This window comes from Schistocerca nitens, chromosome 12 (assembly GCF_023898315.1).
Source record: "Schistocerca nitens isolate TAMUIC-IGC-003100 chromosome 12, iqSchNite1.1, whole genome shotgun sequence".
Lineage (NCBI taxonomy): Eukaryota > Metazoa > Arthropoda > Insecta > Orthoptera > Acrididae > Schistocerca > Schistocerca nitens.
Genome location: NC_064625.1, coordinates 178,045,982 through 178,067,943, shown reverse-complemented (window position 1 = coordinate 178,067,943; position 21,962 = coordinate 178,045,982). Strand labels below are relative to the sequence as shown.

General features: G+C 54.9%; 1 protein-coding gene across 1 annotated transcript in view; it reads right to left on the bottom strand.

The window, feature by feature from the left end:
- Positions 1 to 9,311: 9,311 nt before the first annotated feature.
- LOC126214999 (translation initiation factor IF-2-like) overlaps positions 9,312 to 21,962 on the bottom strand; it is a 46,742-nt gene continuing 34,091 nt past the window's right edge. The window contains exon 2 of the mRNA XM_049941626.1: positions 9,312 to 10,082. Within this exon, the coding sequence (XP_049797583.1) occupies positions 9,312 to 10,082 (771 nt within the window). The remainder of the gene's footprint in view (positions 10,083 to 21,962) is intronic.

The following is a 21,962-nucleotide window of genomic DNA, read 5'->3' as shown; positions in this document are numbered from 1 at the left end:
CGTATCGAGGTGAAATTTTTATGACGTACTGAGGTCGGTGCTCGCTTGGCGGTGTCAAAGTTTTAAGATTTTAAGTGAAGGCATCGAGGAGTTGCGGACGTTTATGCAGCGTGTTTTGAAACACGAAGAGCGCAGACGCGCCGCGCCGCCTGGCCCAGTAAGCGTAGTTTGTTTTGATATCGGAGCGCGTGGCGACGTAAAAAAATACTAGTTTCCACAGTGGAATGAAAGGAGAGTATCGGAAAGTGCTTAATTTGTAATTACATGCGACGGAAAAGTAGCTTTTGCGTGAGTTTGTGTAATCCGTTTTTCGGTTTGTATTTGCGTCTTTGAGTGCGTTTTTCTGTGGGACAGTGAGGGCGTATCGAGGTGAAATTTTTATGACGTACTGAGGTCGGTGCTCGCTTGGCGGTGTCAAAGTTTTAAGATTTTAAGTGAAGGCATCGAGGAGTTGCGGACGTTTATGCAGCGTGTTTTGAAACACGAAGAGCGCAGACGCGCCGCGCCCCCTGGCCCAGTAAGCGTAGTTTGTTTTGATATCGGAGCGCGTGGCGACGTAAAAAAATACTAGTTTCCACAGTGGAATGAAAGGAGAGTATCGGAAAGTGCTTAATTTGTAATTACATGCGACGGAAAAGTAGCTTTTGCGTGAGTTTGTGTAATCCGTTTTTCGGTTTGTATTTGCGTCTTTGAGTGCGTTTTTCTGTGGGACAGTGAGGGCGTATCGAGGTGAAATTTTTATGACGTACTGAGGTCGGTGCTCGCTTGGCGGTGTCAAAGTTTTAAGATTTTAAGTGAAGGCATCGAGGAGTTGCGGACGTTTATGCAGCGTGTTTTGAAACACGAAGAGCGCAGACGCGCCGCGCCGCCTGGCCCAGTAAGCGTAGTTTGTTTTGATATCGGAGCGCGTGGCGACGTAAAAAAATACTAGTTTCCACAGTGGAATGAAAGGAGAGTATCGGAAAGTGCTTAATTTGTAATTACATGCGACGGAAAAGTAGCTTTTGCGTGAGTTTGTGTAATCCGTTTTTCGGTTTGTATTTGCGTCTTTGAGTGCGTTTTTCTGTGGGACAGTGAGGGCGTATCGAGGTGAAATTTTTATGACGTACTGAGGTCGGTGCTCGCTTGGCGGTGTCAAAGTTTTAAGATTTTAAGTGAAGGCATCGAGGAGTTGCGGACGTTTATGCAGCGTGTTTTGAAACACGAAGAGCGCAGACGCGCCGCGCCGCCTGGCCCAGTAAGCGTAGTTTGTTTTGATATCGGAGCGCGTGGCGACGTAAAAAAATACTAGTTTCCACAGTGGAATGAAAGGAGAGTATCGGAAAGTGCTTAATTTGTAATTACATGCGACGGAAAAGTAGCTTTTGCGTGAGTTTGTGTAATCCGTTTTTCGGTTTGTATTTGCGTCTTTGAGTGCGTTTTTCTGTGGGACAGTGAGGGCGTATCGAGGTGAAATTTTTATGACGTACTGAGGTCGGTGCTCGCTTGGCGGTGTCAAAGTTTTAAGATTTTAAGTGAAGGCATCGAGGAGTTGCGGACGTTTATGCAGCGTGTTTTGAAACACGAAGAGCGCAGACGCGCCGCGCCGCCTGGCCCAGTAAGCGTAGTTTGTTTTGATATCGGAGCGCGTGGCGACGTAAAAAAATACTAGTTTCCACAGTGGAATGAAAGGAGAGTATCGGAAAGTGCTTAATTTGTAATTACATGCGACGGAAAAGTAGCTTTTGCGTGAGTTTGTGTAATCCGTTTTTCGGTTTGTATTTGCGTCTTTGAGTGCGTTTTTCTGTGGGACAGTGAGGGCGTATCGAGGTGAAATTTTTATGACGTACTGAGGTCGGTGCTCGCTTGGCGGTGTCAAAGTTTTAAGATTTTAAGTGAAGGCATCGAGGAGTTGCGGACGTTTATGCAGCGTGTTTTGAAACACGAAGAGCGCAGACGCGCCGCGCCGCCTGGCCCAGTAAGCGTAGTTTGTTTTGATATCGGAGCGCGTGGCGACGTAAAAAAATACTAGTTTCCACAGTGGAATGAAAGGAGAGTATCGGAAAGTGCTTAATTTGTAATTACATGCGACGGAAAAGTAGCTTTTGCGTGAGTTTGTGTAATCCGTTTTTCGGTTTGTATTTGCGTCTTCGAGTGCGTTTTTCTGTGGGACAGTGAGGGCGTATCGAGGTGAAATTTTTATGACGTACTGAGGTCGGTGCTCGCTTGGCGGTGTCAAAGTTTTAAGATTTTAAGTGAAGGCATCGAGGAGTTGCGGACGTTTATGCAGCGTGTTTTGAAACACGAAGAGCGCAGACGCGCCGCGCCGCCTGGCCCAGTAAGCGTAGTTTGTTTTGATATCGGAGCGCGTGGCGACGTAAAAAAATACTAGTTTCCACAGTGGAATGAAAGGAGAGTATCGGAAAGTGCTTAATTTGTAATTACATGCGACGGAAAAGTAGCTTTTGCGTGAGTTTGTGTAATCCGTTTTTCGGTTTGTATTTGCGTCTTTGAGTGCGTTTTTCTGTGGGACAGTGAGGGCGTATCGAGGTGAAATTTTTATGACGTACTGAGGTCGGTGCTCGCTTGGCGGTGTCAAAGTTTTAAGATTTTAAGTGAAGGCATCGAGGAGTTGCGGACGTTTATGCAGCGTGTTTTGAAACACGAAGAGCGCAGACGCGCCGCGCCGCCTGGCCCAGTAAGCGTAGTTTGTTTTGATATCGGAGCGCGTGGCGACGTAAAAAAATACTATTTTCCACAGTGGAATGAAAGGAGAGTATCGGAAAGTGCTTAATTTGTAATTACATGCGACGGAAAAGTAGCTTTTGCGTGAGTTTGTGTAATCCGTTTTTCGGTTTGTATTTGCGTCTTTGAGTGCGTTTTTCTGTGGGACAGTGAGGGCGTATCGAGGTGAAATTTTTATGACGTACTGAGGTCGGTGCTCGCTTGGCGGTGTCAAAGTTTTAAGATTTTAAGTGAAGGCATCGAGGAGTTGCGGACGTTTATGCAGCGTGTTTTGAAACACGAAGAGCGCAGACGCGCCGCGCCGCCTGGCCCAGTAAGCGTAGTTTGTTTTGATATCGGAGCGCGTGGCGACGTAAAAAAATACTAGTTTCCACAGTGGAATGAAAGGAGAGTATCGGAAAGTGCTTAATTTGTAATTACATGCGACGGAAAAGTAGCTTTTGCGTGAGTTTGTGTAATCCGTTTTTCGGTTTGTATTTGCGTCTTTGAGTGCGTTTTTCTGTGGGACAGTGAGGGCGTATCGAGGTGAAATTTTTATGACGTACTGAGGTCGGTGGTCGCTTGGCGGTGTCAAAGTTTTAAGATTTTAAATAGGAGTTTTGAAACACGAAGCGCAGGATATATTCCGGTCGCTGATATTCGCCCCGTTCAGTGTACGCGGGCCTCTCGCTGTCACTTGGTCGGAGTGGCCGCCTTATAACGTAACTGTGAGCAAGCGGAGCGCAGCGGAGTCGCATTGCACCCCCCACACCAATCACACAGTCGATACAAATGCGCCTGTTGAAATAAGCTGTTTGCGAATTTGTTTGCTATGTTGGGAAGCATGGCGCCTGTTGAAATAAGTTGTTTGCGAATTTGTTTGCTATGTTGGGAAGCATGGATGCCATCAGACTCCCCAGCCCCCAAGCAGATATTGAAATAGTCACCATTAATTATATTAGTGGACCTGACACCCCCGCCTCTCACGCCGTGTATTACGGCGAATTTTTTTTACCCTGGATTTCCCTGGAGGGGGACAAAATGCATGCTGCCAAGCCAACAGGCTGCGCACTCCACTCACCCCCCCCCCCCCCCCCACAAATCACACAGGCGATACAAATGCGCCTGTTGAAATAACTTGTTTGCGAATTCGCTTGCTAAGTTGGGGTGCATGGAAGCCACCATGCCATCACACACCCCAGCCTCCCAGCAGTAATTAAAATAGTCAACCATATTAGTGGGCCTGACACCCCCGCCTCTCCCGCCTTGTATTACAGCGAATTTTTTTCCCCTGGATTTCCTTCTAGACACCCTCTCACTGCTGCCACACAGCACTGCTTGTGGTTTAATTATTATGTAATGCTCCAATTATTTTAATGCAGCCCAATTGCGACGATTTGTGTGTGTGTGTGATTTGTAAATTTCTGTTTTGCTTTCTCTGTCGGGAAGCTAGGGTTGCAAAAGTATTACATTGAAGCCTGCTAACTGAGGAAGTGCAGCCAGGAAGCAAATAGCTGAACATGGATGTTCGCCATGTCGAGATGAAAGTGCTGTCTGAACATTCAAAATTTTTTGGCGCCTCCAGGCGACTGTGAGAGGCTGTGCTCATCCCTGGAATCGCACCACGGGATATCGGCCGCAAGCTGCGAATTCCGACGAACGACGGGCGGCGTTTTGCGCCCTAAACCCCCCCCCCACCCCTCACCAGTCCCCCTAGCGGAATACTGGACCGCGCTTTCCGACGCAATCCGTCCTTGGCGTACAATGTGTCAGCTGCCCTGTGTCCCACGCCCTTCATACTTTCCTTTTTTTTATTGTTACGGTCTATAGAAATCCCTCCACGTTTTCGGCAGGCACTTCATCTGTAACACTACGTTATGTGAATGGGCGGCACAAGTGGCAGCGTGGATTTATGCGGCATTAGGCATGTGTAGCAGTACTGATACGTCTGTCTCTCATCTACAGTATTATGGTGGATATCTTGCCTTCGATTCTCATCTGACAACTTGTTCATTGGCGCCACACAGCACAGCTTATGGTACTGATTATTGTAATGCTCCAATAGTCGGGAATTTCGATGCACGTGTTTGATCTGTACATTCGTGTTTTCTTTACAGACAGCGTGACTGATATTAGACACCACACCGACGATTGTCTTTTATTCTAGCCACCATGTGGCTCGACTACCATTCTACAATTTGGTTTCCCAACTTTATTATTCAGTAGCGCCTACTGTTGTGGGAGTTCTTCCTTCTTGCCTCACCTCAGACTTAGTGCTTGTTTTCTCCTTTTCACTCTCCACTTCACTGCCTGTACAGCGTTTTTGTGTGTTCTCAATTGTAGTAAACATACCATCTACACACTATGTATATAACTTTTCTCTATCCTCCTCCATTCACTTTACACTTATATTACCTGTTACTTTCGTTCCTTCCTTACTTCTCTCCGTCGTTTCCTCTTTGCCCCATACATCCTCCCTCTTCTCACCATGGCTTCCTTCTCCTCCTCTCATCCTTTCCCATTTTACTATCCTCTTCAACTCTCTCAAACATACTTTCCTCATACACTCCCTCCCTCCCTCCCCCCTCCCTCCATTCTTTCTACATACTGCTTTTTCTCCTCCCCATCTCTTTTTTTCCGCATTACAGCAAGCAAAGCAGTCTATTCAAGTTCTGTGGTTACTACACACAACTCAGCTGCAAAAGCATCTGTTACTGAACTTGCAAGAGATCCCTTGCATGGAGGAGTGACTGCTTACGCAAAACTTACTCTGCACATTTGAGATATTGTACATGCAAGAGTTGCATCACACACTATTCATGTTCTATTAGCGAAAACTGCTGAAAGTGAAATTCTTCCTATTCATTTCATTATATCAGTACATCCAAGTGTTACTGTATACAGAAAGGTTGCTGCAAATGAAACAGTTACTGAATGTACAGTAGTTATGGCACTACAAGGTTAATCACAAGGTCTACTATCCTTGCAAGTTGGCTGTCCTCTCTAGTTGAGCTGTCGTCTCTAGTTGAGCTGTCCACTCTAGTTGAGCTGTCCACTCTAGTTGAGCTATCCTCTCAAGTTGAACTGTCCTCGCAAGCTGTGCTGTCCTCACAAGCTATGCTGTCCTTCCAACCTGCACTGTCCTCGCAAGCTGTGCTGTCCTCGCAAGCTGTGCTGTCCTCCGAAGCTGTGCTGTCCTCCGAAGCTGTGCTGTCCTCCGAAGCTGTGCTGTCCTCACAAGCCGTGCTGTCCTCACAAGCCGTGCTGTCCTCACAAGCCGTGCTGTCCTCGCAAGCCGTGCTGTCCTCGCAAGCCGTGCTGTCCTCGCAAGCCGTGCTGTCCTCGAAAGCCGTGCTGTCCTCGCAAGCCGTGCTGTCCTCGCAAGCCGTGCTGTCCTCGCAAGCCGTGCTGTCCTCGCAAGCCGTGCTGTCCTCGCAAGCCGTGCTGTCCTCGCAAGCCATGCTGTCCTCGCAAGCCGTGCTGTCCTCGCAAGCCGTGCTGTCCTCGCAAGCCGTGCTGTCCTCGCAAGGGGTGCTGTCCTCGCAAGCCGTGCTGTCCTCGCAAGCCGTGCTGTCCTCGCAAGCCGTGCTGTCCTCGCAAGCCGTGCTGTCCTCGCAAGCCGTGCTGTCCTCGCAAGCCGTGCTGTCCTCGCAAGCCGTGCTGTCCTCGCAAGGGGTGCTGTCCTCGCAAGGGGTGCTGTCCTCGCAAGGGGTGCTGTCCTCGCAAGGGGTGCTGTCCTCGCAAGGGGTGCTGTCCTCGCAAGGGGTGCTGTCCTCGCAAGGGGTGCTGTCCTCACAAGGGGTGCTGTCCTCGCAAGGGGTGCTGTCCTCGCAAGGGGTGCTGTCCTCGCAAGGGGTGCTGTCCTTGCAAGGTGTGCAGTCCTCGCAATGTGTGCAGTCCTCGCAATGTGTGCATTCCTCGTAAGGTGTGCTTCCCTCGCAAGGTATTGCTGTCCTTGCAATGTGTGCTGTGCTGTCCTCAAAAAGTATGCTGTGTTCACAAGGTCACATGCACTAACTATGTGTTTTGTCATTGTGAGGATTGCCAGTGTCAATATCAGTGCTGTCAGTGTAAGCTGTAGTGTCCTCACAGGTGTTGTAGTCATCACATGTTTTGCAGGAATGGCAGTATATGCACTTATCAGAAAATGTGTTTTTCCTCCCAACATGTTGTACCTTAATATGATGTTCTGTCCTCTCTTGTTTAACAGTCCTGAAAATGTTTACTGTATCATAAGATGTGCTGTCCTCGTAAAGTATGCTGCCCACAAGGTGTGTTGTCCTCGAAAGATGGGCTTTCCTTGCATGCTATTTTATCCTTGCAATGGGTGTGCGTTCTGTGCAAGGTGAACTGTCCTCACTGCTTCCTCTGTCCTTGCAATTTATTCCGTCCCCACAAAGTGAGCTGTACTGCCAACATGTGCTGACCTCATAATAAGTGAGGCAATCAGAAGGCATGCAGTCATTGGAACATATATTTTCTTCAGAATGTATGCCATCTCCAGATGTTCTCCTATCCCCATACAGTGTACTAACATTACAAGGCATGCTGTCCTCTTAAGGTGTTCTTATAGAATGAGCTCTCATTCTAAGGTGTGCTCTCCCTTTCAGGAGTGCTGACAACGTAAGGTGAGCTGTCCTCTGCATATCTGCCATCCTCTTAAGCCTTGATGTCCTCGGCATGAGTGCAATTTTATTAATGTCTTGTGTTCTGAAGGTGTCTTCACAGGGCAAGCAGTCTTCACAGGGTGTGCTGCCTTCACAGGTGTGCTGTCCTCCTAACGTGTGCAGTGCTTCTGAGGTTTGCTGTCCTTGCAGGGTGTGCGTGCCGTCATTGCAAAGTGTGCCATTCTCGCATGGTGTGCCATCCTCGCAAGGTGTGCCGTCCTCGCAAGGTGTGCCGTCCTCGCAAGGTGTGCCGTCCTTGCAAGGTGTGCCGTCCTCGCAAGGTGTGCCGTCCTCGCAAGGTGTGCCGTCCTCGCAAGGTGTGCCATCCTGGCAAGGTGTGCCGTCCTGGCAAGGTGTGCCATCCTCGCAAGGTGTGCCGTCCTCACAAGGTGTGCCGTCCTCGCAAGGTCTGCCGTCCTCGGAAGGTGTGCCGTCCTCGGAAGGTGTGCCGTCCTCGCAAGGTGTGCCGTCCTCGCAAGGTGTGCCGTCCTCGCAAGGTGTGCCGTCCTCGCAAGGTGTGTCGTCCTCGCAAGGTGTGCCGTCCTCGCAAGGTGTGCCGTCCTCGCAAGGTGTGCCGTCCTCGCAAGGTGTGCCGTCCTCGCAAGGTGTGCCATCCTCGCATGTTGTGCCATCCTCGCAAGGTCTCCCATCCTCGCAAGGTGTGCCCTCTTCACAAGGTGTGCTATCCTCGCAAGAGGTGCTGTACTCACAATATGCACGGCGAGGTTACCTTGTAGGGCAAGCCGCCCTCACAGTGTAGCGTTCTACAATCCCGAGATGTTCTGTACTCACATAATGTGCTGTCCTCAGTAGGGATGCTGTCCTCAAATGATGTGGTGCCACACTTGATGTTATGTCATTGGATAGTGTGGCATACTGATAATATGTCCCATCCTCAATCAGTGTAGTCTCTCACAATCTGTACTATCTTTACAATATGTGCTGCCACTGGTAGGTTGAAGCACGACTTTGCAAGATGTGCTTTACCATAGGTGTGCTTTCCATTCATGGTGAGTTGTCTGCTATGCTCACATGAAATACTGATCTCAGAACGTATGCTCCTCTAGCAAAGGGTCTTTTTCATAAATGTATGAACTACCAATCTGTAATTCTTTTATAATGAATGCTATCCCCACAAGGTGTACTGACTAAAAATATCTTGCGCAATTGACATGGTTTACAGTCCTTACAGTTCATGACGTCCACACAGATCTTGTCACTTCTCAGAAGAAATAAATGGACTACCAGATCATGACATACAGCTCATTGTTTCCTATGGAACAATGTCAGCCTTCGAATAGTGTGCAGTCTTCACATGGAGTGCAGCGTTTGCATGGTGTGCACCCTTTGCATGGTGTGCACCCTTTGCATGGTGTGCACACTTTGCATGGTGTGCACCCTTCACATGGAGTGCAGCCTTCACATGGAGTGCAGCGTTTGCATGGTGTGCACCCTTTGCATGGTGTGCACCCTTTGCATGGTGTGCACCCTTCACATGGAGAGCAGCCTTCACATGGAGTGCAGCCTTCAGATGGAGTGCAGCCTTCACATGGAGTGCAGCCTTCACTCGGAGTGCAGCCTTCACTCGGAGTGCAGCCTTCACTCGGAGTGCAGCCTCCACTCGGAGTGCAGCATCCACTCGGAGTGCAGCCTCCACTCGGAGTGCAGCCTCCACTCGGAGTGCAGCCTCCACTCGGAGTGCAGCCTTCACTCGGAGTGCAGCCTTCACTCGGAGTGCAGCCTTCACTCGGAGTGCAGCCTTCACTCGGGGTGCAGCCTTCACACGGGGTGCAGCCTTCACTCGGGGTGCAGCCTTCACTCGGAGTGCAGCCTTCACTCGGGGTGCAGCCTTCACTCGGGGTGAAGCCTTCACTCGGGGTGCAGCCTTCACTCGGGGTGCAGCCTTCACTCGGGGTGCAGCCTTCACTCGGGGTGCAGCCTTCACTCGGGGTGCAGCCTTTTCCTGGAGTGCAACCTTTTCCTGGAGTGCAGCCTTTTCCTGGAGTGCAGCCTTTTCCTGGAGTGCAGCCTTTTCCTGGAGTGCAGCCTTTTCCTGGGGTGCAGCCTTTTCCTGGTGCGCAGTTTTTCCTGGGGCGCAGCCTTTTCCTGGGGCGCAGCCTTTTCCTGGGGTGCAGCCTTTTCCTGGAGTGCAGCCTTTTCCTGGAGTGCAGCCTTTTCCTGGAGTGCAGCCTTTTCCTGGAGTGCAGCCTTTTCCTGGAGTGCAGCCTTTTCCTGGAGTGCAGCCTTTTCCTGGAGTGCAGCCTTTTCCTGGAGTGCAGCCTTTTCCTGGGGCGCAGCCTTTTCCTGGGGCGCAGCCTTTTCCTGGGGCGCAGCCTTTTCCTGGAGCGCAGCCTTTTCGTGGAGCGCAGCCTTTTCCTGGAGCGCAGCCTTTTCCTGGAGCGCAGCCTTTTCCTGGAGCGCAGCCTTTTCCTGGAGCGCAGCCTTTTCCTGGAGTGCAGCCTTTTCCTGGAGTGCAGCCTTTTCCTGGAGTGCAGCCTTTTCCTGGAGTGCAGCCTTTTCCTGGAGTGCAGCCTTTTCCTGGAGTGCAGCCTTTTCCTGGAGTGCAGCCTTTTCCTGGAGTGCAGCCTTTTCCTGGAGTGCAGCCTTTTCCTGGAGTGCAGCCTTTTCCTGGAGTGCAGCCTTATCCTGGAGTGCAGCCTTATCCTGGAGTGCAGCCTTATCCTGGAGTGCAGCCTTATCCTGGAGTGCAGCCTTATCCTGGAGTACAGCCTTATACTGGAGTTCAGCCTTCGCACAGAGTGCAGCCTTCGCACAGAGTGCAGCCTTCGCACAGAGTGCTGCCTTTGCACAGAGTGCTGCCTTTGCACAGAGTGCAGCCTTTGCACAGAGTGCAGCCTTTGCACAGTGTGCAGCCTTTGCACAGGGAGTGGCCACCGCATGAAATGCAGTTTTCGCATTGAGTGCAGTCTTCGTACGGAGTGCAACCTTCACTCGGAGTGCAACCTTCACTCACAGTGCAACCTTCGCTCGGAGTGCAGCCTTCGCATGGAGAGCTGCGTTTGCATGGAGTGCAGCCTTTGCATGGAGTGCAGCCATCGCATGGAGTGAAGCCTTCGCACGGAGTGCTGCTGTTGCACGGAGTGCAGCCTTCGAATGGAGTGCAGCTATCGCATGGTGTGCAGCCTTCGCATGGAGTCAAGCCTTCGCACGGAGTGCTGCCTTCGCACGAAGTGCTGCTGTTGCACGGAGTGCAGACTTCGCAAGGAGTGCAGCCTTCGCACAGAGTGCAGCCTTCGCACGGAGTGCAGCCTTCGCAAGGACTGCAGCCTTCGCTCAGAGTGCAGCATTGGCAAGGACTGCAGCCTTCGCTCAGAGTGCAGCATTCGCAAGGAGTGCTGCCTTCGCAAGGAGTGCTGCCTTCGCACGGAGTGCTGCCTTCGCACGGAGTGCAGCCTTTGTAAGGAGATCAGCCTTCGTAAGGAGATCAGCCTTCGCACACAGTGCAGTTCTTGCACAGAAAGCAGCCTTTGCACGGGGTGCAGCCTTCTCATGAAATGCGGTTTTCGCATGGATTGCAGTCTTCATATGGAGTGCAACCTTCGCTCGGAGTGGAACCTTCACTTGGAGATCTACCTTCGCTCGGAATGCAACCTTCGCTGGGAGTGCAACCTTCGCTCGGAGTGCAACCTTCGCTCGGAGTGCAGCCTTCGCATGGAGTGCAGCGTTTGCATTGAGTGCAGCCTTTGCATCGAGTGCAGACTTCACATGGAGTGCAGCATTTGCATGGAGTGCTGCCTTCGCACGAAGTGCAGCTGTTGCACGGAGTGCAGCCTTCGCATGGAGTGCAGCAATTGCATGGAGTGCAGCCTTCGCATGGAGTGAAGCCTTCACATGGACTGCTGCCTTTGCATGGAGTGCAGCCTTTGCATGGAGAGCAGCCTTCAAATGGAGTGCAGCATTTGCACAGAGTGCAGCCTTCGCATGAAGTGCAGCCTTCGCATGGAGTGCAGCCTTCGCGTAGAGTGCTGCCTTCGCATGGAGTGAAGCCTTCGCATGGAGTGCTGCCTTCGCACGAAGTGCTGCTGTTGCACAGAGTACAGCGTTCGCATGGAGTGCAGCCTTCGCATGGAGTGCAGCCGTCGCACGGAGTGCAGCTGTCGCACGGAGTGCAGCCTTCGCACGGAGTGCAGCCTTCGCACGGAGTGCAGCCTTCGCACGGAGTGCAGCCTTCGCACGGAGTGCAGCGTTCGCACGGAGTGCAGCCTTCGCACGGAGTAGAGCCTTCGCACGGAGTGCAGCCTTCGCACGGAGTGCAGCCTTCGCACGGAGTGCAGCCTTCGCAAGGAGTGCAGCCTTCCCACGGAGTGCAGCCTTCGCACGGAGTGCAGCCTTCGCACGGAGTGCAGCCTTCGCACGGAGTGCAGCCTTCGCACGGAGTGCAGCCTTCGCACGGAGTGCAGGCTTCGCTCGGAGTGCAGACTTCGCATGAAGTGCAGCGTTTGCATGGAGTGCAGCCATCGAACAGAGTGCAGCCTTTGCACGGATTGCAACCTTCGCAAGGAGTGCAGCCTTCGCAAGGAGTGCTGCCTTCGCACAGAGTGCAGCCTTCGTGAGGAGTGCAGCCTTCATGAGGAGTGCAGCCTTTGTGAGGAGTGCTGCCTTCGCGAGGAGTGCTGCCTTCGTGAGGAGTGCTGCCTTCGCGAGGAGTGCTGCCTTCGCAAGGAGTGCTGCCTTCGCAAGGAGTGTAGCGTTTGCATGGAGTGCATCCTTCGCAGGGAGTGCAGCCTTCGCATGGAGTGCAGCCTTCGCACGGAGTACAGCCTTCGTAAGGAGAGCAGCCTTTGCACAGAGTGCAGTCTTTGCACAGATTACAGCCTTTGCACAGGGTGCAGCCTTCACATAAAATGCGGTTTTCGGATGGATTGGAGTCTTTGTATGGAGTGCTACCTTCGCTTGGAGTGGAACCTTGGCTTGGAGTGCTACCTTCACTCGGAGTGCAACCTTCGTTGGGAGTGAAACCTTCGCTGGGAGTGCAACCTTCGCTCGGAGTGCAGCCTTCGCATGGCGTGCAGCGTTTGCATGGAGTGCAGCCTTTGCATCGAGTGCAGACTTCACATGGAGTGCAGCATTTGCATGGAGTGCAGCCTTCGCATCGAGTGATGCCTTCGCATGGAGTGCTGCTGTTGCACGGAGTGCAGCCTTCGCATGTAGTGCAGCCTTCGCATGGAGTGCAGCCTTCGCATGGAGTGCAGCCATCGCATGGAGTGCAGCATTCGCATGGAGTGAAGCGTTCACATGGAGTGGTGCCTTCGCACGAAGTCCTGCTCTTGCACGGAGTGCAGCCTTGGCATGGAGTGCAGCCATCGCACAGACTGCAGCCCTTGCGCGGATTGCAACCTTCGCAAGGACTGCAGCCTTCGCACAGAGTGCAGCCTTCGCAAGGACTGCAGCCTTCGCACAGAGTGCAGCATTCGCAAGGACTGCAGCCTTCGCTCAGAGTGCAGCATTGGCAAGGACTGCAGCCTTCACTCAGAGTGCAGCATTCGCAAGGAGTGCCGCCTTCGCACAGAGTGCAGCCTTCGCAAGGAGTGCTGACTTCGCAAGGAGTGCTGCCTTCGCAAGGAGTGCTGCCTTTGCAAGGAGTGCTGCCATCACAAGGAGTGCCGCCTCCGTAAGGAGAGCAGCCTTTGCACAGAGTGCAGTCTTTGCACAGAATGCAGCCTTTGCACGAGGTGCAGCCTTCACATGAAATGCGGTTTTCGCATTGATTGCAGTCTTCGTATGGAGTGCAACCTTTGCTCGTAGTGGAACCTTCGCTTTGAGTGCTACCTTCGGTCTGAGTGCAACCTTCGCTGGGAGTGCAACCTTCGCTGGGAGTGCAACCTTCGCTCGGAGTGCAGCCTTCGCTCGGAGTGCAGCCTTCGCATGGAGTGCTGCGTTTGCATGGGGTGCAGCCTTTGCATCAAGTGCGGCCATCGCATGGAGTGCTGCCTTCGCAGGGAGTGCAACCTTCGCACGGAGTGCAGCCTTCGCACGGAGTGCATCCTTCACAGGGAGTGCAGCCTTCACATGGAATGCAGCAATTGCATGGAGTGCAGCCTTCGCATGGAGTGATACCTTCGCACGGAGTGCTGCTGTTGCACGGAGAGCAGCCTTCGCATGGAGTGCAGCCTTCGCATGGAGTGCAGCCTTCTCATGGAGTGCAGCCTTCGAAAGGAGTGCTGGCTTCGACGGAGTGCATCCTTCGCAGGGAGTGCAGCCTTCGCACGGAGTGCATCGTTCGCAGGGAGTGCAGACTTCTCACGGAGTGCATCCTTCCCTGGGAGTGCTGCCTTCGCAAGGAATGCTGCCTTCGCAAGGAGTGCTGCTTTCGCAGAGTGCTGCCTTCGAAGGAAAGCTGCCATCGCAAGGCGTGCTGCCCTCGCAAGGAGTGCTGCCTTCTCAAGGAGTGCTGCCTTCGCACAGAGTGCTGCCTTCGCACGGAGTGTGCCATCGCACGGAGTGGAGCCTTCGCACGGATTGCAGCCTTCGCATGGAATGCGGCATTCGTGCGGAGTGCAGCCTTCGCTCGGAGTGCAGCCTTCGCACGGAGTGCAGCATTTGCACGGTGTGCAGCCTTCGCACAAGGTGCAGTCTTGGCTCGGAGTGCAGCCTTTGCTCAGAGTGCAACCTTCGCTCAGAGTGCAACCTTTGCTCGGAGTGCAGCCCTCGCATCGAGTGCAGCGTTTGCGTGGAGTGCAGCCTTCGCACGGAGTGCAGCCATCGCACGGAGTGCCGCCTTCGCACGGAGTGCAGCCTTCGCACGGAGTGCAGCCTTTGCACGGAGTGCAGACCCCACACGGAGTGCAGCCTTCCCACGGAGTGCAGCCTTCCCACGGAGTGCAGCCTTCGCACGGAGTGCAGCCTTCGCACGGAGTGCAGCCTATGCAGGGAGTGCAGCTTTTGCACGGAGTGCAGTCTTCGCAAGGAGTGCAGCCTTCGCAAGAAGTGCAGCCATCACACGGAGTGCAGCCTTCGCACGGAGTGCAGCCTTCGCACGGAGTGAAGCCTTCCCACGGAGTGCAGCCTTTGCATGGAGTGCCGCCCTGGCATTGGAGTGCAGCCTTCACATGGAGTGAAGCATTCGCATGGAGTGCTGCCTTCGCACGAAGTGCTGCTGTTGCACGGCGTGAACCCTTCGCATGGAGTGCAGCCATCGCACGGAGTGCTGTCATCGCACGGAGTGAAGGCTTCACACGGAGTGCAGCCTTCGTAAGGAGTGCTGCCTTCGCAAGCTGTGCTGCCTTCGCAAGGTGTGCTGCCTTCGCAAGGAGTGCTGGCTTCGAAGGTGTGCTGCTTTCACAAGGAGTGCTGCCTTCGCAAGGAGTGCTGCCTTCGCAAGGCACGCTGGCTTCGCAAGGAGTGCTGCCTTCGCAAGGAGTGCTGCACACTGTGCGAAGGCTGCAGTCCTTGTGAAGGCTGCACTTCTTGCGAAGGCTGCACTCCGGGCAAAGGCTACACTCCGGGCGATGGCTGCACTTCTTGCGAAGGCTTCACTCTAAGCAACAGCAGCACTCCACGCAAAAGCAGCAAACCGTGTGAAGGCTTCAGTCTGCAATGAGTGCTGCCTTCGCAGGGAGTGCTGCCTTCGCATGGAGTGCTGCCTTCGCACGGAGTGCTGCTTTCACACAGAGTGCTGCCTTCGCACGGAGTGCAGCCTTCGCACGGAGTGCAGCCATTGCACGGAGTGCAGCCTTCACAAGGACTGCAGCCTTCGCACAGAGTTCAGCCTTCACAAGGACTGCAGCCTTCACACAGAATGCACCCCTCTCATGCGGTGCTGCCTTCGCAAGGAGTGCTGCCTTTGCTAGGAGTGATGGATTCGCATGGAGTGCTGCCTTCACAAGCAGTGCTGCCTTCACAAGGCGTGCTGCCTTCGCAAGGAGTGCTGCCTTTGCAAGGAGTGCTGCCTTCGCAAGGAGTGCTGCCTTCGCAAGGAGTGCTGCCTGCACATGGAGTGCTGCCTTCACACGAAGTGCTGCTGTTGCACACAGTGCAGCCTTCGCATGGACTGCAGCCTTCACAAGGAGTGGAGCCATCGCACGGAGTGCAGCCTTTGCACGAAGTGCAGCCTTCGCAAGGAGTGCAGCCTTCACAAGGAGTGCTGCCTTCGCAAGGAGTGCTGCTTTCGCAAGGAGTGCTGATTCGCAAGGAGTGCTGCCTTCGCAAGGAGAGCTGCCTTCTTAAAGAGTGCTGCCTTCGCAAGGACTGCTGCCTTCACAAGGCATGCTCCCTTCGCAAGGAGTGCTGCCTTCGCACGGAGTGCAGTCCGTCACATGGAGTGCAGCCTTCGCACGGAGTGCAGCCTTAGCACATAGTGCAGCCTTCGCACGGAGTGCAGCCTTCACACAGAGTGCAGCCTTCGCACAGAGTGCAGCCTTCGCACGGAGTGCAGCCTTCGCACGGAGTGCAGCCTTCGCACGGAGTGCAGCCTTTGCTCAGAATGCAGCCATCGCACGGAGTGCAGCCTTCCCAAGGAGAGCAGCCTTCGCAAGGAGTGAAGGCATCGCAGGGAGTGCAGCCTTCGCAAGGAGTGCTGCCTTCGCACAGAGTGCAGCCTTCGCACGGAGTGCAGCCATCGCACGGAGTGCAGGCTTCACAAGGACTGCAGCCTTTGCACAGAGTTCAGCCATCGCAGGGACTGCAGCCTTCACACAGAATGCACCCCTCTCATGCGGTGCTGCCTTCGCAAGGAGTGCTGCCTTTGCAAGGAGTGCTGACGTCGCAAGGAGTGCTGCCTTCACAAGCAGTGCTGCCTTCACAAGCAGTGCTGCCTTCGCAAGGAGTGCTGCCTTCGCAAGGAGTGCTGCCTTCGCAAGGAGTGCTGCCTTCGCAAGGAGTGCTGCCTGCACATGGAGTGCTGCCTTCACACGAAGTGCTGCTGTTGCACACAGTGCAGCCTTCGCATGGACTGCAGCCTTCACAAGGAGTGGAGCCATCGCACGGAGTGCAGCCTTTGCACGATGTGCAGCCTTCGCAAGGGGGGCAGCCTTCACAAGGAGTGCTGCCTTCGCAAGGAGTGCTGCTTTCGCAAGGAGTGCTGATTCGCAAGGAGTGCTGATTCGCAAGGAGTGCTGCCTTCGCAAGGAGAGCTGCCTTCTTAAGCAGTGCTGCCTTCGCAAGGACTGCTGCCTTCACAAGGCGTGCTCCCTTCGCAAGGAGTGCTGCCTTCACATGGAGTGCAGGCCGTCACATGGAGTGCAGCCTTCGCACAGAGTGCAGCCTTTAGCACAGAGTGCAGCTTTCGCACGGAGTGCAGCCTTCGCACGGAGTGCAGCCTTCGCACGGAGTGCAGCCTTCGCACGGAGTGCAGCCTTCGCACTGAGTGCAGCCATTGCTCAGAATGCAGCCATCGCACGGAGTGCAGCCTTCCCAAGGAGAGCAGCCTTCGCAAGGGGTGCAGGCATCGCAGGGAGTGCAGCCTTCGCAAGGAGTGCTGCCTTCGCACGGAGTGCAGCCTTCGCACGGAGTGCAGCCATCGCACGGAGTGCAGCCTTCACAAGGACTGCAGCCTTCGCACAGAGTTCTGCCTTCACAAGGACTGCAGCCTTCACACAGAATGCACCCCTCTCATGCGGTGCTGCCTTTGGAAGGAGTGCTGCCTTTGCTAGGAGTGCTGGATTCGCAAGGAGTGCTGCCTTCACAAGCAGTGCTGCCTTCACAAGGAGTGCTGCCTTCGCAAGGAGTGCTGCCTTCGCAAGGAGTGCTGCCTTCGCAAGGAGTGCTCCCTGCACATGGAGTGCTGCCTTCACACGAAGTGCTGCTGTTGCACACAGTGCAGCCTTCGCATGGACTGCAGCCTTCACAAGGAGTGGAGCCATCGCACGGAGTGCAGCCTTTGCACGAATTGCAGCCTTCGCAAGGAGTGCAGCCTTCACAAGGAGTGCTGCCTTCGCAAGGAGTGCTGCTTTCGCAAGGAGTGCTGATTCGCAAGGAGTGCTGCCTTCGCAAGGGGAGCTGCCTTCTTAAGGAGTGCTGCCTTCGCAAGGACTACTGCCTTCACAAGGCGTGCTCCCTTCGCAAGGAGTGCTGCCTTCGCATGGAGTGCAGGCCTTCACATGGAGTGCAGCCTTCGCACGGAGAGCAGCCTTTAGCACAGAGTGCAGCCTTCACACGGAGTGCAGCCTTCCCACGGAGTGCAGCCTCCCCACAGAGTGCAGCCTTTGTACGGAGTGCAGCCTTCGCACGGAGTGCAGCCTTCGCAGGGAGTGCAGCCTTCGCAGGGAGTGCAGCCTTCGCATGGAGTGCAGCCTTCGCAAGGAGTGCAGCCTTCGCAAGGAGTGCAGCCTTCGCAAGGAGTGCAGCCTTTGCAATGAGTGCAGCCTTCCCACGGAGCGCAGCCTTCGCATGGAGTGCTGCCTTGGCATGGAGTGCAGCCTTCACATGGAGTGAAGCCTTCGCATGGAGTGCTGCCTTCGCACGGAGTGCTGCTGTTGCACGGCGTGCACCCTTCGCATGGAGTGCAGCCATCACACGGAGTGCTGCCATCGCACGGTGTGCTGCCTTCGCACGGAGTGCAGCCTTCGCACGGAGTGCAGCCTTTGCACGGAGTGCAGCCTTCGCAAGGACTGCAGCCTTCGCACAGAGTTCAGCCTTCGCAAGGACTGCAGCCTTCACACAGAATGCAGCCTTCTCATGGAGTGCTGCCTTCACAAGGAGTGCTGCCTTCGCAAGGAGTGCTGCCTTCGCACGAATTGCAGCCTTCGCAGGGAGTGCAGACTTCGCACGGAGTGCTGCCTTCCCAGGGAGTGCTGCCTTTGCAAGGAGTTCTACCATTACAAGGAGTGCTGCCTTCGCAAGGAGTTCAGCCTTCAGACGGAGTGCGGCGTTCGCACGGAGTGCAACCTTTGCAAGGACTGCAGCCTTCGCACAGAGTGCAGCATTCGCAAGGACTGCAGCCTTCGCACACTGAACAGCCTTCGCAAGGTGTGCTGCCTTCGGAAGGAGTGCTGCCTTCGCAAGGAGTGCTGCCTTTGCAAGGAGTGCTGCCATTACAAGGAGTGCTGCCTTCGCAAGGAGTGCAGCCTTCGGACGGAGTGCAGCCTTCGCACAGAGTGCAGCATTCGCAAGGACTGCAGCGTTCGCTCTGCAGCATTGGCAAGTACTGCAGCCTTCGCTCAGAGTGCAGCATTCGCAAGGAGTGCTGCCTTCGCAAGGAGTGCTGCCTATGCACGGAGTGCTGCCTTTGCACGGAGTGCAGCCTTCGTAAGGAGATCAGCCTTTCCACAGAGTGCAGTCTTTGCACAGAATGCAGCCTTTGCACAGGGTGCAGCCTTCACATAAAATGCGGTTTTCGAATGGATTGGAGTCTTCGTATGGAGTGCAGCCTTCGCATGGAGTGCAGCCATCACACAGAGTGCAGCCTTTGCACTGAGTGAAGCCTTCACATGGAGTGGTGCCTTCGCACGAAGTCCTGCTGTCGCACGGAGTGCAGCCTTCGCATGGAGTGCCGCCTTCGCATGGAGTGAAGCCATCGCACAGAGTGCAGCCTTTGCAAGGATTGTAACCTACGCAAGGAGTGCAGCCTTCGCAAGGAGTGCTGCCTTCGCACAGAGTGCAGCCTTCGCGAGGAGTGCTGCCTTCGCGAGGAGTGCTGCCTTTGCAAGGAGTGCTGCCTTTGCAAGGAGTGCTGCCATCACAAGGAGTGCTGCCATCGCAAGGAGTGCTGCCTTCGCAAGGGGTGCAGCCTTCGCATGGAGTGTAGCCTTCGCACGGAGTGCATCCTTCGCAGGGAGTGCAGCCTTTGCACGGAGTGCAGCCTTCGCACGGAGTACAGCCTTCGTAAGGAGAGCAGCCTTTGCACAGAGTGCAGTCTTTGCACAGAATGCAGCCTTTGCACAGGGTGCAGCCTTCACATAAAATGCGGTTTTCGGATGGATTGGACTCTTCGTATGGAGTGTAGCCTTCGCATGGAGTGCAGCCATCGCACAGAGTGCAGCCTTTGCACGGATTGTAACCTTCGCAAGGAGTGCAGCCTTCGCAAGGAGTGCTGCCTTCGCACAGTGTGCAGCCTTCGCGAGGAGTGCTGCCTTCGCGAGGAGTGCTGCCTTCGCAAGGAGTGCTGCCTTTGCAAGGAGTGCTGCCATCACAAGGAGTGCTGCCATCGCAAGGAGTGCTGCCTTCGCAAGGGGTGCAGCCTTCCCATGGAGTGTAGCCTTCGCACGGAGTGCATCCTTTGCAGGGAGTGCAGCCTTCGCCCGGAGTGCAGCCTTCGCACGGAGTACAGCCTTATTAAGGAGAGCAGCCTTTGCACAGAGTGCAGTCTTTGCACAGAATGCAGCCTTTGCACAGGGTGCAGCCTTCACATAAAATGCGGTTTTCGGATGGATTGGAGTCTTCGTATGGAGTGCAACCTTCGCTTCGAGTGATGACTTCGCACGGAGTGCTGCTGTTGCATGGAGTGCAGCCATCGCACCGAGTGCAGCCTTCGCAAGGACTGCAGCGTTCGCACAGAGTGCAGCATTCGCAAGGACTGCAGCCTTCGCAAGGAATGCAGCCTTCGCACAGAGTGCAGCATTCGCAAGGACAGCAGCCTTCGCTCAGAATGCAGCATTGGCAAGGACTGCAGTCTTCGCTCAGAGTGCAGCATTCGCAAGGAGTGCTGCCTTCGCAAGGAGTGCTGCCTTCACACGGAGTGCATCGTTCGCAGGGAGTGCAGACTTCTCACGGAGTGCATCCTTCCCTGGGAGTGCTGCCTTCGCAAGGAATGGTGCCTTCGCAAGGAGTGCTGCTTTCGCAAAGAGTGCTGCTTTCTCAAGGAGTGCCGATTCAAAGGAGTGCTTCCTTCGCAATGAGTGCTGCCTTCGAAGGAAAGCTGCCTTCGCAAGGAGTGCTGCCCTCACAAGGAGTGCTGCCTTCTCAAGGAGTGCTGCCTTCGCACGGAGTGGAGCCCTCGCATGGATTGCAGCCTTCGCATGGAATGCTGCATTCGAGCGGAGTGCAGCCTTCGCGCGGAGTGCATCCTTCGCACGGAGTGCAGCATTTGCACGGTGTGCAGCCTTCGCACGAGGTGCAGCCTTGGCTCAGAGTGCAGCCTTCGCTCGGTGTGCAGCCCTCGCATGGAGTGCAGCGTTTGCGTGGAGTGCAGCCTTCGCACGGATTGCAGCCATCGCACGGAGTGCGTCCTTCGCACGGAGTGCAGCCTTCGCATGGAGTGCAGCCTTTGCACGGACTGCAGACCTCACACAGAGTGCAGCCGTCCCACGGAGTGCAGCCTTCACACGGAGTGCAGCCTTCGCACGGAATGCAGCCTTCGCACGGAGTGCAGCCTTCGCACGGAGTGCAGCCTTCGCATGGAGTGCAGCCTTCGCAAGGAGTGCAGCCTTCGCAAGGAGTGCAGCCATCGCACGGAGTGCAGTTTTCGCACGGAGTGCAGCCTTCGCACGGAGTGAAACCTTCCCACGAAGTGCAGCCTTCGCATGTATTTCCGCCTTGGTATGGAGTGCAGCCTTCACATGGAGTGAAGCCTTCGCATGGAGTGCTGCCTTCGCACGAATCGCTGCTGTTGCACGGCGTGCACCCTTCGCATGGAGTGCAGCCATCGCATGGAGTGCTGCCATCGCACGGAGGGAAGCCTTCACACGGAGTGCAGCCCTCGCAAGGAGGGCAGCCTTCGCAAGGAGTGCAGCCTTCGCACGGATTGCAGTCTTCCCACGGAGTGCAGCCTTCGCACGGAGTGCAGCCTTCGCACAGAGTGCAGCCTTCGCAAGGACTGCAGCTTTCGCTCAGAGTTCAGCCTTCGCAAGGACTGCAGCCTTCACACAGAATGTAGCCTTCTCATGGAGTGCTGCCTTCGCAAGTAGTGCTGCCTTTGCAAGGAGTGCTGGCTTCGCAAGGATTGCTGCCTTCACAAGCAGTGCTGCCTTCGCAAGGAGTGCTGCCATCGCAAGGAGTGCTGCCTTCGAAAGGAGTGCTGCCTTCGCAAGAAGTGCTGCCTGCACATGGAGTGCTGCCTTCACACGAAGTGCTGCTGTTGCACGGAGTGCAGCCTTCGCATGGACTGCAGCCTTCACAAGGAGTGGAGCCATGGCACGGAGTGCAGCATTTGCACGGAGTGCAGCCTTCGCAAGGAGTGCAGCCTTCGCAAGGAGTGCTGCCTTCGCAAGGAGTGCTGATTCGCAAGGAGTGCTGCCTTCGCAAGGAGAGCTGCCTTCGCAAGGAGAGCTGCCTTCTTAAGGAGTGCTGCCTTCGCAAGGACTGCAGCCTTCGGACGGAGTGCCGGCCGTCACATGGAGTGCAGCCTTCGCACGGAGTGCAGCCTTAGCACAGAGGGCAGCCTTCGCACGGAGTGCAGCCTTCCCACGGAGTGCAGCCTTCACACAGAGTGCAGCCTTCGCACGGAGTGCAGCCATCGCACAGAGTGCTGCCTTCGCACAGAGTGCAGCCTTCCCAAGGAGTGCAGCCTTCGCAAGGAGTGCAGGCTTCGTAGGGAGTGCAGCCTTCGCAAGGAGTGCTGCCTTCGCAAGGAGTGCTTCTTTCGCAAGGAGTGCTGATTCGCAAGGAGTGCTGCCTTTGCAAGGAGTGCTGCCTTCGCAAGGAGTGCTGATTCGCAAGGAGTGCTGCCATTGCAAGGAGTGCTGCCTTTGGAAGGAG